This window comes from Dryas octopetala, chromosome 1 (assembly GCF_963921425.1).
Source record: "Dryas octopetala chromosome 1, drDryOcto1.1, whole genome shotgun sequence".
Classification (NCBI taxonomy): Eukaryota; Viridiplantae; Streptophyta; class Magnoliopsida; order Rosales; family Rosaceae; genus Dryas; species Dryas octopetala.
The window spans coordinates 31129846-31144422 of record NC_141366.1 but is presented as its reverse complement, the minus strand read 5'-3'; the positions used below and the strand labels follow the sequence as shown (position 1 = coordinate 31144422).

At 38.1% G+C, this 14577-nt stretch overlaps 1 protein-coding gene, 1 long non-coding RNA gene and 1 pseudogene across 2 annotated transcripts; 2 read left to right on the top strand and 1 right to left on the bottom strand.

The window, feature by feature from the left end:
• The first annotated feature begins 855 nt into the window (after positions 1-855).
• On the top strand, positions 856-2586 carry LOC147299743 (uncharacterized; annotated as a pseudogene).
• Positions 2587-8855: 6269 nt separating this feature from the next.
• On the top strand, positions 8856-9839 carry LOC147299742 (uncharacterized). The gene has a single exon (XM_086232120.1). The coding sequence runs from the start codon at positions 8856-8858 to the stop codon at positions 9837-9839; it is 984 nt and encodes a 327-aa protein (XP_086088246.1).
• Positions 9840-11723: 1884 nt separating this feature from the next.
• LOC147299741 (uncharacterized) lies at positions 11724-14577 on the bottom strand. Its single transcript, XR_015119903.1, has 2 exons — positions 13966-14577; positions 11724-12159 (listed from the first exon to the last, which is right to left on the bottom strand). It is a non-coding gene; the product is annotated as an uncharacterized LOC147299741 (long non-coding RNA).

The following is a 14577-nucleotide window of genomic DNA, read 5'->3' as shown; positions in this document are numbered from 1 at the left end:
TTAAATCCCAAAACCTTGGAACTACGTGTGGTTTGATTCTGCAATGGGTACGTAGGCAACCTAAAATATGGGTGCAACTGCAGCCGCAAATAAATTCCGTTTCAATAGGTCTTTCACCTATTAAAAATCCAAACACTCACAAAGTGATCCGTTGGTTTCATTGCAATTGGAATCAAAGAGTATTCCCTTAAGTCAAGGGATTGTAATTAAGAGATGTACTCCATCTTGAATGGGTCGTACCCAAAATACCCTTATTCCTTAAATGAATTTGGGTGAAATTATGTTGGGTAATATTATTTGTATTTATTTACAATTTTTGTTCAACATAATTTTTAGCACCCCCAGTGGGACCCATTCTCCCTTTCATCTCCAATATAATGGAACTAATCATTTATATTGCATTTGCCTCTCAGGAAAGTCAAAAGAGACAGAGAGATAAATCAAATGGCACCACAAGTCACAATGTACTTCCATGAGCTCTCAGCCTCTCAAGCAAAGAGCGGATGCTCGAAACGTGCTGGTTACCGTACCACATTTGTCATCAGTCAAGCACCAATTTCAAGCAACATTCCAAGGCTACATGCTGGAGTCAAAGCCAAGGTCACCAAGACCTAACTAGTAAGGACTTCATCAAAGAATGCCACCAAAAACTCAAAGAAATGGATGACAAGAGCTCTAAGAAAGAAAGCCGTAAAAGCTAGTGCTGTGGAGGTTGCTAGGGCCATTTCAAAAGTAGTTGCTGGAGCAACATCATCCACAACCAAAGCCACCAAGGCCAAAAGTCACATAGTCACCAAGACTACCCAAATTTTGATTGGGTCTATACCAATCAACTTGACCATTACATAGTCAACCATGATAATTTCCAACAAAGAAGAAGAGGAGGTTCCAACAAGCCGAAAGGCCGAGACCCTCAAATCTACACAACAAGCATCAATGGAAGCTACAACAACACTTCCACCACCCATCAAAAAAGATATCATTCACACAAGTGCCCAATCCCAAGTACAAGATTTTGGTTCACATTCTACCGACCAACACATGAGGCATGGTAGAGTTGTTCAAGGACCATACCCATGGGGGCAATCAACAATGGACGATTTTACGGGCCCAACACAGGGGGCATTCCTTGAGTCCCAGGTCGAGCCAAGACCACAATTAACCCCCATCGTTTTTGCATGGGTTTGGGCGATGTCATATGGGTACCCAGAGGATATGTCAATCTCAAATGACACCTCTAAAGATGAAGACCCGACATGGTCTTCCAATCCTCTATATGGAGACGCCGAGTTTCTATTTCAAGAAGAGGAAATTCCAAAGAAATCAACAACTCAATCTTATGTGTTCAAGACAAATGAGGACATAAAGTCCGAGTACATGTCAGTTATGGTTATTAGCACAACGAGTATTGAGGAACAAAATCAAAAATTGCAAAGAAAGATTGCTGAAAAAGAGGCAGAGATGGAAAAATTGAAGGCTGAACATGATGCAGAAATAGCAAGATTGACTGCTAAATTAGCCAAGGCTAATGTTGACAATAGTGGAAAATCGGGAAAGGGACAAGGTTCCACATGTCCGCTTACTAAAAAAGACATAGAGTCACTGGTAGCTGAAGGAATCCAGAAAGCTCTAATGTCCCAAAATCCACCAATTCTTTGGTACTTGAAACCTTACCCAGACCACTACGATGCATGCCCATTCCCCAAAAACTATCACAAACCAATCTTTGATAAGTTTGATGGGATAAATGGCTCTCCCCTTGAACATTTGGCTCATTTCTATTCAGCTTGTGGGGAGACTTCACAGTCAGATGCCTTGCTCATAAGGCAATTTGTTCAGTCGCTCAAAGGATCAGCTTTCACCTGGTATACTCATTTACCACCATATTCCATTCACACATGGGAAGACATGCAAAAAGCATTTCTAGCTCAATTTGTCAACTCCAAGAAAAAAGTCACACTTGTTGACTTGACTGGAGCTAGGAAAGGCCCCTATGAGAATGTCAATGAGTTCATTCCCAGATGGAGAAGCCTTAATGTTCAATACATAGAGAAATTAAGTGAATAATCTACAGTACAAATTTGTTCAAGCAATCTCTTGCCTGAGATAGCATCATTTGTCTGCGCTCAAGAACCTCAAACGTTTGATGCATTAGTCTCAAAGGCATGCAACATTGAAAAACAAATTGCACGCCAGAAAACCATAACCCAAGAGGTGTACTCAAGACATGAGACAACTGACAGTGAGGAGGAGACCGAGTCAATGGCTACCTTTGCTGAAATTGACAAAAAGTCTGATAGGGGCAAAGGAAAAGAGGAACCAAGACAGCTAATGCTCAAAGAAAGGAAAGAAACCAAATTCACCTTTGACGAAGAGGATGTCGAGGAAATATTCTTTGAGCTTCTCAAAGCCAAAGCTATCAAGCTTCTTGAACCAAAACGACCGAATGAAGCCAAGAAGGCAAATAGCTCCGGATATTGTCGGTATCATCAAGTTACTGGTCATCCCACAAAGGATTGCAACGTTCTCAAGGACATAATCCAAGAGATGATCGACAACAATGAGATAGTGGTGGATTTAACTTAAAGCCACATGTTTCAAAAAAAAAAAAAACTCGCTAGGCTGAAAATCCGAAAGGGCGGTCTAGGCAAAATTTAGAGCAAGCCCATTGGATTGAAAACCCGAAAGGGCGGTCCAAGCAAAAGTTAGGGTTGAGCTTAAAAAAAAAAAGGCATGTTGAGCTAAAAATCCAAAAGGGCAGCTCAAGCAAAAATTAAGGTACAAAAAAAAAAACTCTCTTTTGAACTACGACTGGCTTGATCCCTCCAAAGGGGTACGTAGGCAATCTAGTCTCAAAAGCTAGATGCAGCCACCAAAAAAAAAAATCATTTCTTCCCCAAATCAAAGGGGTGAACTACGTATGGCTTGATCCCTTAAAAGGGTACGTAGGCAATTTAACCTCAAAAGCTAGATACAGCCGTAAAATCTCAAATTTCACTTTTCTCCACCAATAGTATCTGCACATGATTAAACTGCTGTGTACTACAAAGTCTTCCATTTATGTTATGGACAAGTTGCAAAGAAGCCTTAAGTGTGTCTTTATAAATGGATCTCAAAAAGAAGAAATTTTAAGCCTCGCACGTGCAAAGCCGTTCCACGCACGATGCTTGAGGGGGCATCTGTTGAACTGTAAAAAAATTCAAAAAAATACAAAGGTTGAGGTTGATATAAAATCCCCATATACCATGTGTCACATTAATTTCAAATGAAAACAAATTGAAAAGTGAGATAATGTGGATTTATCTGAAAGCTTAATTATGTTTTTTCTGATGAGTTTAAATTTAAATGGAGTGAGTTATCTCATCTCCATATGATCTCATCACTTGGACTTCTCATGGACTCTATAAATAGAGCATAAGGGATTCAGAAAAATGAGGAGAAGAGAAGAGGGGGAGAAGACCGAAAGGTTGAAGGAGAAAGTACAGAGAGAAGAGAGAATTACTGGAAGACCGTTGCTGTTCAAATTCAAGGTAGTGGCCCTTCGCGGTGTTCTTTCTTTTAAGATGGGGGTTTAGGTCAGAACCCCCCATAAATCACTTTCATCTCAAGATGGGGGTTGTGGTCTGAACCCCCCATAAATCTATCATCTCTCAAGAGATGGGGGTTCAGAGACAGAACCCCCCATAAATCTATCCTCTCGATCTCAAGAGATGGGGGTTCTGGTCTGAACCTCACAAAATTAATTTTCCAAGTTGGTGGTTCTATGTTGAACCCCACAAAGGAAATCACCTTCTCTACCATCAACGAACAAAGAAATCAAGTCTCATGGCTGGGATATATTTCCTTTGCATTAGATAAGGAAAACAAAGAAATGTCATAAAGCCAAGGGAAAATATAAATGGTATTTGTCATCTTTGAAGCGGCATAAAGCCAAGAAAACAAAGTAAAAAAAAGGGCTGGCCTTCTCCTTACGGGTCACTTGCAAACAGACAAAAAAAAGGGAGTCATCAATTTCCAAAACAACGAGATAAAAAAATTAATTCTTTGGTAATGATAGAGGCCCAAGATAGCGATTAAAAGAAAAAGATGGGGGTTGTGGTCTGAACCCCCCATAAATCTATCATCTCTTAAGAGATGGGGGTTCTGGTCTGAACCCCACAAAATTAAGTTTCCAAGTTGGTGGTTCTATGCTGAACCCCACGAAGGAAATGACCTTCTCTACCATCTAAGCCAACAAAGAAATCAAGTCTCATGGCTGAGATATATTTCCTTTGCATTAGACAAAGAAAATAAAGAAATGACAGAAAGTCAAGACAAAATATAAATGGCATTTGTCATCTTTGTAGTGGCATAAAGCCAAGAAAACAAAATAAAAAAAAAAGGGATGTCCTTCTCTTTGCGGGTATGTACCTGCAAACCAAAAAAAAAAAAAAGCAGTAGTCTTGCGGTAGTGGTACTGGTATGCTGGGAAGAAAAAAAAAAATCAAGTTCTCTTGAAGCCTTGCTTCAAAATACTTTAAACTACAAGTGTGAAGACTTACCTTTCCACGTGTCAAGGAAAATGGTTTAACATCATTAATTGCATCCATCTTTTGGGCTTTAATTGTGTACAAAAGTCAAGGACCAGATTACCTCTTGGTAACTAGTGGGTTATGCATCAGAAGACAAGTCTTTGTAAAAGGCAAAAGAATTAATGCATGTAAGTTTGGTGGATGATTTGCACGGTTGTGGAACAAAGAAAGAAAAGAATTAGAAAAAAAAAAATAAAGCTATGGCGATGCAGCACAATGAAAAATGTTGCTGCACTTCTGTCAGCAAAAGCAAAATGTGCTTCTCCACCAAAGGAAAAGGAAGAAACAAAAATAACTTCTTCCACTATTCCTCTGCATGATACAGATGAAGGGAACAAGTCTTCGAGCTAGCAAAGAAGTTATGACAAGAGCAAAGTGTATCAAACTGGTCTGCACACATATGCACAAAAGAAAATAAATGGATGCAATGAACTTGCAAGGAAGCAAGATGATAGCTCTTTCAATAAAACAAGGGCTATGAAAATCAAAGCTTTCGTTGACCTCACCGTTTGCTTCATTGTGACGGCAGGATCAAGATCATGGCATTTTATGGATTGGGCTTGCCTCCACAAATGAAAATTTCAAATTGAATCTTATTGCCCATTAAAAATATAAAGAGTATCAATTAATAAATAATTGATACAAAGATATTAGTGGGCACATAACCAAATTCATGTTAGCCCATTATAAAAAATGTGTCATTTAACAAATAAATGATACAAAAATATTAATGGGCACATTTTCCTCCAAATATCAAATTCAAACTTTTAAATTGGTACAAAGCCAACACTCTTAAATTGGTACAAAACCAACTCTCTCAATCGGTACAAAACCAAAACCAAATCCAAACCCCAAATTTAAACTCTCAAATTGGTACAAAACCACCTTTCTCAAATGGTACAAAACCATCTTTCTTAAATTGGTACAAAACCAAATCTCTCAAACTCAAATCCTAAATTCAACCTTAAATGGCACAAAGCCAATCAAGTCAAATTCTTTTAATGAACTACATTCGGTTTGATCCCGTTTGGGTATGTAGGCAATCTACTAAAATTTAGGTGCAACCGTTACTAAATCAAATCCGCCCAAATCCTTCAAAAATTAGTTCTACACACAAAAATCCCTGAATTAATTTCTCAAATCAAATCCAAGGGCTCTAAACCCTACCCAAATTACTCCAAACTTTTAAATGGGTCATTCACCAATTTAAATCCCAAAACTTTAGAACTACGTGTGGTTTGATCCTGCAATGGGTACGTAGGCAACCTAAAATATGGGTGCAACCGTAGCCGCAAATAAATTCATTTCAATAGGTCTTTCACCTATTGAAAATCCAAACACTCACAAAGTGATCCGTTGGTTTCATTGCAATTGGAATCAAAGGGTATTCCCTTAATTCAAGGGATTGTAATTAAGAGATGTACTTCATCTTGAATGGGTTGTACCCAAAATAATAAAACCCCTATTCCTTAAATGAATTTGGGTGAAATTATGTTGGGTAATATTATTTGTATTTATTTACAATTTTTGTTCAACAAAGTAAATGATTATAAAGTCCATTTTTGGGCTCTCATTACTTTTAAAACCCAGGTACTTTTTTTGTATTTGAAGGAGGCCCAGTTTATACTAAACCGGTCCTCTCTTCTGTCTCCGTCTCCTTCTTTTCTCTTCGTCTATCTCCATCTCCCTCTCTTTCTCTGTCTGCAAGCTTTGCCGCTGCTCCCTTCTCCGGCGACTCACCATTGTTACCGTCGTTGATCGGACAATCGTTGCCCCTACTTGGATCGATCTCGGTGCCTTTCTTCGGCAAACCACCACGAAGATGATCCTCCCTTCGCTTTGAGAAAGAGGTAGCAGAAGCCGCAGCTCCAGATCGACCTCCTTCCTTACTCCTCACCTCACAAGTATGTCTCTCTCTTCCTATCTCTATATCTCTTTTCTCTCTCAGCTTAGTTTGGAAACATGGCCTACGCTAGTAACGCTACCACTAAATTGGGGTTTCAGATTTTGGGACTCCAATTTCAGGTTTAGGCCTTCCACAATGCAATCAGAAACTGAACCCCAAACCCAATTTTTGGGTATAAAATGGGTATAGCCCATTCACAATGGGCCGGAATGTGATCCCCATAATTTTTTGAGACCCAAAAACTATCCCCAATTTTGGGTATAAACTATACCCAAAACCAAAATAAATTATTGGCCCACAAAAAATAAAAAGCTGATATTCTCTCTCATTCACATGAAAGCAACCTGCGGACTCACTGGAGCATGAAGGAATAGGGAGCTGCCACATCAGCCAGCAGCCCCTTGCAGCTCCTGCATGCCCATTAATGAATACCCTGCAGCTCCTGCATGCCTTCAATCAATTCTCATGCCCTTTGATCAATTCTCCACGCAATCAAAAGCCTACAACGACTCCCTGCCATATTGAATGGTCAGCCCAAAAAAGGTGGGCCATTTGAAAATGAATGGTGGAGATTTACGTGCCGTTGAAGATCAACGGCCCAAAAAATAAAATGTCATTTTTGAAAAAAAATAATAATAATAAATATGGAAAAAATCGAAAAAAATGTCAAAAAAATCCCAAAAAATTCAGAAAAATTTCTTAAAATTCCCTTTAATTTTATAACGGCTAGTACACCAAAAATTCTATATAAACCTCATTCTTCTTATTTTTTTCTTCACATCTTTCTCTCTTTTACACCATATTTTCATCAAATTTAGTTAATTCAATATGGTTAGAGGTCTTGGTTGGGCCAAAGATGAAGATATTGCTCTAGTTCAAGCTTGGCTAGAGAAGTCTCCAAATTCGGAACTCGGTGCACAACAGAAAAATGATGTATTCTGGGCCGAAGTTTACATTGTTTTTCAGCGTAATTTGGGCACACCAACGGGCAGAACGATGGGCGCAATTAGATCACGGTGGAAGGACATTGCCGCCTTTTGCAACAAATTTTATGCCTCGTTTTTGGATGCCGAAAGGAGACGTCAAAGCGGTGCGAATTCAAACGATGTGGTAAGTTTTATTTTATGAATGTATATATTTAATTGAATGTTGTATGTTTATTCCATTGTTGATACTTGATAATTTATTCATGTGCCATAATTTTTGTAGTTTGCGGACGCACTTGAGATATATAAAGACAAGAACAATGGAAAAAAGTTTAGCATGCTCCACGTTTGGAAGGATTTAAAAGAATGCGTCAAGTACTCAGCTGCAAATTCAACTGTGCGAGTCAGAGATCAGGACGCACCGACCGATTACACACCGGATGATCAAGATGAGACTTGCCTTGATACAGATGATGATCCACCATCATGGCAACCGGTAGGCCCGTCATGCCCAAGGCCACTAGGAAGAAATAAAGCAAAGCGGGCCAAGACAGCTGATCCCCACCAAATTCATATGTTGGAGGCAATTGACGAATATAATGATAGGTCACGTGTAGCTGAGGAAATGAGACATCACAGAGAAAGGGCGAGGCAAGAAAGAGAAGTGGCAAGAAACATGGCATGGGAAGCAAGAGAAAAGGCGAAAGAAGCAAGAGAAAAGGCGAAAGAAGCAAGAGAAAGGGCGAGAGAAGCAAGATAACAGGTGAAGCTTGAGAGGGCGATAGAGTGGGAGGAAGGTCAGATTATGGATAAAGACTTGACAAACATGAATGACATGCAAAGAGAGTATTGGGGATCAAAGCAAGCTGAAATAATTGCAAGAAGACGTGCACATGCTACCTCTAGTTCAGCCGGATACTACCCGGATATGACCGACCTCAACCAGTCATACCCAGAGTACCCTCCAAATAATTAGTAGATTTGAATTATGTTTTTATTATGTCTGAGATGTGAATTATATTTTTATTATGTCTGAGAGTTGAATTATGTTTTTATTATGCTTGAGAGTTAAATTATGTTTAGGATTTGAATTATTATGTTTAAAGTGACTATTCCCCTACCAGTAGGATTTGAATTATGTAGTGGATTTGAAGTGACTATTCCCGTACCCTGCATGAAGTGACTATTCACGTACCCTGCATGATATGACTATTCACGTACTCTGTGTGAAGTGACTATTCACACACCCTGCATGATATGACTATTCACGTACCCTGCATGAAGTGACTATTCACGTACCCTGCATGAAGTGACTATTCACGTACCCTGCATGAAATGATAGGTCACGTACCCCATTATTATGAACTCTCTATAAATTGTGATAACTTCGTCAATTGAAATTCACATAGTTTTTATCTATTCAGGATAATTTATCATCCGATCAAAACTACGATGAATCCTTTCAACTACGCATCGTCTTCATCGTCATCTTCGAGTACTCCCGAGATCGAGTATGACGATTCCGATACTAGTTACGAGAGGGTAGAGGAAGGCAGAAGGCTGATGGGGTGTGTAATTATGTCCATGGGGCAATCAGTCGTCGCCCCACGTCCACGTCACGGTGGTACGTGTTCTCGTCGGCGTTACACACGTCGGGATAGGGAAGGCGCTCACGAGAGGCTGATGCAGAATTACTTCATCCCTGCACCAATAGAAGACACAGTGACGTTTCGGAGACGCTTCCGTATGCATCAACCCCTATTCAACAAGATTATAAACGATGTGTGCCTCCATGATGATTGGTTCCAATCCAGGCTAGATGCCCTCGGTAGACTTGGTTGCACACCCCATCAGAAGGTGACTGCGGCATTGAGAGTGATGGCGTATGGCCAACCCCTCGATGGGGTTGCAGAGCTACTAACTATTAGTCAGAGCACCATAAAGGATGCACTATATAAGTTCTGTCGAGCCATCACCCACGTCTATGAGGAGGAGTATCTCCGCAGACCTAACTTGGAGGATATGAGAAGACTCATGAGAAAGGGGCGTCAGAGAGGATTTCCAGGAATGATTGGAAGCTTAGACTGCATGCACTGGGTGTGGCAAAATTGTCCCATGGCTGAGCAAGCTCACTATCGTGGGCACTATCATACACCTACCGTTATTTTGGAAGCAGTTGCCTCATACGACACGTGGATTTGGCATGCAAACTTTGGATTTTCGGGTTCTAACAATGACATTACCGTGTTGGACTTCTCACACCTTTTTGATTGGGAGATATCTGGAAGAGCCCACAAGGTGAAATATAGTGTCAATGATGTGGAATTCAAAATCCCATACTATCTTGCTGACGGGATCTACCCTAAGTGGGCGACTCTAATTTCATCAATACGCAATCCAGTTTCGGAACCTCACAGGTTGTTTGCGAGGAAATAAGAGGGCTTCCGTAAGGATGTGGAGAGGGCATTTGGGATTTTAAAAGCCCGATGGCAGATTATCAAACGACCCACTCGTTATTGGGATATGGATGATATGGGTTATATCATGAAAGCGTGCATAATATTGCACAATATGATTGTCGAAGATGAGCGACAACAAGATGATCCAGCCTGGCAGGAGTTTAACGTGGAAGAGGCGATTAGAAGAGCAGAATCAGAGTATGACGGCGTGGAACCAAGCATACAAGGTGGGCCTCCATCATCTTTACCTGAGGAGAATGTCTGTCGCAATTTGATTAGAAATAGGCGTGTGAATGAACACTTGAAGGAAAATTTGATTGAGCACGTATGGATCCAAGCAGGAGGCGCACCACATGCTTGAGGGGCCAATGTTGTTTAGTTTATGTGTTTGTATTGTGAAATAAAATAAATTGTATTGTGTTTAACGTTTTTAATATTTTAATATTAATATATTAATATTGGTGTCATTTTGAAAAGCTAATTAAATTATTAACAATAATATAATATTCTTAATCATAAAATATTTTAAATATTTAATTAACGGGCACTTAATCAATTTTAAAATTAAGTAAATGAGTTAAATATTAATATCCCCATATTTGGGCATCAATACCATTGTGTTAATGATCCCCAAAATCTATATTTTTACACTTTTTGATCCCTAAAATTGATTTGGGTATTGAGTATTTGGGGATCCCCATTGTAGAAGGCCTTAGGACTCCAATTTCAGATTTTGGGGTTTCTCTCTCCACTGATTGGTTTGTATGCTAAGCCATGAAAGTAATGGATTATTAAATGATGTTGAGGAATTGAGTTTCTAAAAGGTAGAACGTGGCATTAGCTTCTGTACTTGTAGTTTGTGTAACTACTTATCTATAGTATCAGTTTGTGTAACTACTTGTATATTAGCGTTTCATTATCATTATTTGGTAATTCATTGTTTGTGTTTCAATGGCAGGGGAGGTTTGTTTCTCTTGACTTTTCCTTGACTAGAATTATGTGGTCATGCCTATGTTTGTTTAGGTGGCAATGTATTGGTAGTAGGAATCAAAGATGTACTACTGAAAATTTTATATATTGTTCAAATCATTTATAGTTATGTCATGCATCTTAGTTATGTTAGTAGAATATGTCATATTCATTTTATCGTCAATATGTAAGTAGAGTTATACAGTAATATGTAATTGTTATTTAAAATGTTATTTTATAGCCAATATGTAAGTGGGGTTACAATTGACTTTTCCTTTAAAATATTTGTTGATGCTTAGTTGCTGCGTTAAAAAGTGGTGTTTGTAGACATAATTTTAAATGGATGAATTGCAGGTAACATTGGACAATATCTGATTATTACTTCCAGGCAGTAGCAATAGGTGATTGTTAGCAATACCTGATTGCCACTGGCAAGTAGTAGCAATTTCTAATTACCATTGCCAGTCAATAGCAATAGGTGATTGTTATTGCCAGACAGTAGCAATAGGTGATTGTTATTGCCAGACAGTAGCAATACATGATTGCTACTGCGAAGGTGTACAACGGGCCGACCCGACCCGGCCTGGCCTGACCTATTTAAAGGTGGCCCATTCGTGCTTCGTGCCGCGCTCGGGCCGGGCCGGGCCGACCCATTTAGTTTAAATTTTAAGCCCAGCCGGACCCATGGCCCAACCTATAACGAGTCGTGCCGGGCCAGGCCGGCCCGATTAATTATTTTAATTATTTTATGTTTCTATTATTTTTTAATAAATCAAATAGTCATTGATACCATTCTATTTTCTATCCAATTTTTCAATTTTCTTTGCTGACATTTCATTTTCTATCCAATTTTACTACCAAAATTAAAATTAAAAATTGAAACAATAAACCAAAATTGTTGACGCGGAAAACCCCAAAGGGGAAAAACCGCGGGACCTAGTCCAGTTAAATCAAATCCACTAATAAAAAATATAGTACAAAATACATAATACAAATAAAGGAAAACATATAACAAAAAATAATTTAACTTAATTCAATTGATTGGGAAGATGTGTCATCATCCTCAAAACTTTCAGCATCTTCATCCTTCCAACTTTGAGCTCGATGATCTGCATAAAACCAATCTTTAATGCACACAAGAGTCTCCAAAATTTGGGGGGTTAGTCTCGTCCTCCTATCATCCAAAATGCGACCTGCTACACTAAAAACAGACTCCGATGCTACTGTGGACACCGGAGTTGTTAATATATCACATGCCATGATGGAAAGCACCGGAAAGTTTCTTTCATGTGCTTTCCACCATTCTAAAATATCAAACTTTTCATTTCCTGAGACATTCATGAATTGAGAAAAATCAGTATCTAAGTATTTAAAAAGTTTATTGCGTGAAGTCACTACACCAGTTTGGTTGCCTTTACTAGAAATGGCATTTCTGGCAGTTTGACTACTAGAAGAAGAATTAGTAAGAATAGGAGGAGGGACTTGTGATACATGTGCAATATTGTTGACATATTTTTTTTCATACAAAATATAAGTATCACTCAAAGTTTTCTGAATATTACTTATTGTAATAGGTAAAGTGATGCCCAAACTTTTTTCTATTTCACTCAAAAGTATTTCCAATCCACTCAATTTCACTGTAGGATCCATTATAGCACCAAAACAAAGGTATAAGGAACTTCCTCCCAGTATTTCTTATATTTGGCTTCCATGCTTTCACAAATTTTTTTAAAGTCCAAATGCTCAACAGATCTATACGTCTTGAAAGTTTCAGCAATCACAAACAAATCATTAATTGCAATACAAGAAGTTGGATAATAAACACCAGAACAGTTCATTGTAGCCTCATAAAAAACTTTCAAAAAGTGGTAAAAGTTAGAGCAAACTTCCCAATCCTCTTCCTTCAACACAGTATATTTCATCTTACCATTATAGTAATCACTAAGAACAGTTTTGTAGCGTAAACAGTCCTTAAGCATGAGATATGTTGAGTTCCAACGAACTGGCATGTCAAGCTTCAATATCTTAGGTTTTAACCCATAAGTCTTACAAAGATTTTGAAACTCTTGTATTTTAGAATCAGATGTAACAACAAACTTAATAGCTTCCCTTACTTGCTCAATTTTATCATGAATAATTTTCAAGCCATCTTGCACCATCAAATTAATAATGTGACAAACACACCTCATATGAAAAAGATTCCTCCATAAGGAGGTTTCAAAACACGACGAAATTGTTGAATTGAACTAGTGTTATTAGTAGCATTGTCAAAGGTAATTGAAAAAAAAAATTCAACAATTTTGTACTCCTTAAACACTTGCATCATAGCAGAAAATATAGAATTAGCATCATGAGGGTACTCAATCAAACGAAAAGCTATAATTCTTTTTTGCAGAACCCAACAATCATCAATGTAATGAGCAGTAACACAAATAAAAGGAATATGATTACGACCACTCCATAAATCAGAAGCAATAGCAATAGCACCTTTTACCTTAGACAAATCATTTATCAAAGCTATCTTATCCTCATTAAAAAATTTCAAAATCAGACGCCTAATAGTATTGCATGAAACTCGTTTAAAATCAGGCTGCACATACTTTTGTATAAAATCTTCTAAAGTAACATCTTCAGCAAAAGTGAATGGTTTATCAGAACAAGCTATGTATCTAGCTAACCCTTCTTTCATTTTGTTTTGACAGTACTTGAATGTAGACAAATTACCACCAAATCGACTAAGTTGTGTTTGTTTAGGATCAGTAGGATTATGAATAAGCATACAAGCTTTTGAATGCCTACCTAGATGACCAGTGCCATTCTTACTACCACATGTCAAGTCTTTCTCATAATAATTACATAAACCCACTTCATATGAAGTTCCATCACCACGCTGTCTAGTTTCTCTTTTAAAATATTTCCACACCTCAGAAGTGCGTTTTCTTTGTTGACTATCAGGTGTGGGTATGGGTTGTTGTGGTGTGGGTTGTTGTGGTAATAGGACATCAGGTGAAATAGGATTTTCATTAAGATTTTCAGGAATGCTATCAATATTGTCATGCTACTCACCAAAATCAAAGTAATCCCTAGGATCCATCTAAGCACAGCAATTAATATAAACCAAAATAAAAATTTACCTCCCTTTTTACTGCCACAAGTGAAAGGCTAAAAGCAAATTATGTATGCTGAGAAGTTGACTATATAATAGGAGCTTCGATGACCTTGAGATCTTTGATGATAAGATCCCTTTAATTTTGTGCAATTTAGAAGCAAAATAAACCCATGCAATGAGAAGGACCAAATGTGGTAAGTTATTAAAAATACAAAAAGAAGAGCTATAAAAAAATGGAAATCCACTAAACTTTTCTATGATAGATATTCACCTAGACACTCCTCTCTCTCTCTCTCTCTCTGTTTTATCAGAATCTACCCAAAGGTTCCTTGATCAATTTGTGAAAGTTAAAGAAATTAGAATATAAAAATTGAGAGAGAGTTGAGAGAAATTGAGAAGTCGGGCTTGTGAGAATTAAGATCAGTTATTGAGGAAGTGAAAAACTAACCTAATTGAGGAATTTATACCAGTTAGCAAAAAATTTCCTGCTGGCTTTTTGGAAGATGAAGAACTCATTTTTCGGGATGGATTGAAAAATTAATTGAAAGAGAGAGATAGTTACTATGAATTTAGAATTTGAATGAGAGAAGAGTAAAATTAATTGAAAGATGTGAAAACTGGAAAGTCTCTTTTCAGA